The 973-nt window shown below is 73.3% G+C and overlaps 1 protein-coding gene across 1 annotated transcript in view; it reads right to left on the bottom strand.

Moving 5' to 3' along the window:
- Positions 1-230: 230 nt before the first annotated feature.
- The window catches only part of LOC119572847 (collagen alpha-1(III) chain-like), a 6,727-nt gene continuing 5,984 nt past the window's right edge, over positions 231-973 (bottom strand). Inside the window, exon 2 of the mRNA XM_037919786.1 lies at positions 231-973. This exon is cut by the window's right edge and continues 517 nt beyond it. Coding sequence (XP_037775714.1) covers positions 447-973 — 527 coding nt within the window. The 3' untranslated portion in view covers positions 231-446.

Here is a 973-nt window from a genome sequence, read left to right as displayed (position 1 = left end):
TCCTCCTCCTCCTCCTCCCGGCCCTCCGGCCCTCTCGCCCGGCCCTCTGGCCCTCTCGCCCGGCCCTCTGGCCCTCTCGCCCGGCCCTCTGGCCCTTTCGCCCGGCCCTCTCCTCCGTCTCTCCGGGTCCGGCTCCTCCTCTCTCGCTCTCCCTCCTCCTCCTCCTCCCCTCTCTGGCCGGTCTCTCTCTCCTCCGCTCCTCTCCCTCTCGGCCTCTCTGTCTTCCCCCTTTCGCTCCTCGCCTCCGTCCTCCCCGTGCCTCTCCCTCGCTCGTTCGTCCTCCCCGGCCTCTCCTCCTCTCGTTGGCCCTCTCCTTCCCCCTCCCCATTCCCTCTCCGGGATGGCCATCAGTGCCGCGGCACCGGGGGCGCCGCCGCCCGCGGTCCCCATGCCGCCCACGCACCGCCTGACGCCCGCCATGCCGGATGCGGCGCCGGACGATGAGGTTACGGCGTCGTAGATCTTCTCGCTGTACTGCCGGAAGTCGGGCGAGAGGACGGGCGGAAGGAGGGGGTTGGTGCCGGAGGCCGCTTGGGACGGGCCCCCCTGGGCCCCCCGCCGGCGCGAAGTCCCCGACTTGCGAGATCGCCTGGCCGCCTGCGAGCGCCAAGTTGGCGGCCGCGGCGGCCTGGGAGGAGAGCACCTGGCCGACCGTCCCCAGGAAATTGGTGGCAGCAGACTTCGGTGGGATCACCTGTCCTCCGACCGCCGGGCCCAAAGTCGGCGGCCGCCGCGCCCAGGAAACCGGCGGCAGAAGACTGCGGTGCGAGCATCTGCCCGGCCGCTGGCCCGAAGCCGGCCGTGGGATCAATCATCTGACTGGCCGTTCCCCGGAAGTCGGCCGCAGAGGCAGGCTGGGCCGCGACCCCCGGTCCGACCCCCCGAGGGCCGGGGGGAGCGGAGTGGGGAAGGTGGGCCGAGGGAGGGGGGAGGGCTGGGTGATGGTGGGGAGGGAGAGGGGGTGGATGGTTCG

This window comes from Penaeus monodon, chromosome 5, assembly GCF_015228065.2.
Source record: "Penaeus monodon isolate SGIC_2016 chromosome 5, NSTDA_Pmon_1, whole genome shotgun sequence".
Lineage (NCBI taxonomy): Eukaryota > Metazoa > Arthropoda > Malacostraca > Decapoda > Penaeidae > Penaeus > Penaeus monodon.
Note: the sequence above shows the minus strand (reverse complement) of the source record. Positions and strands in the feature narration are given on the sequence as shown.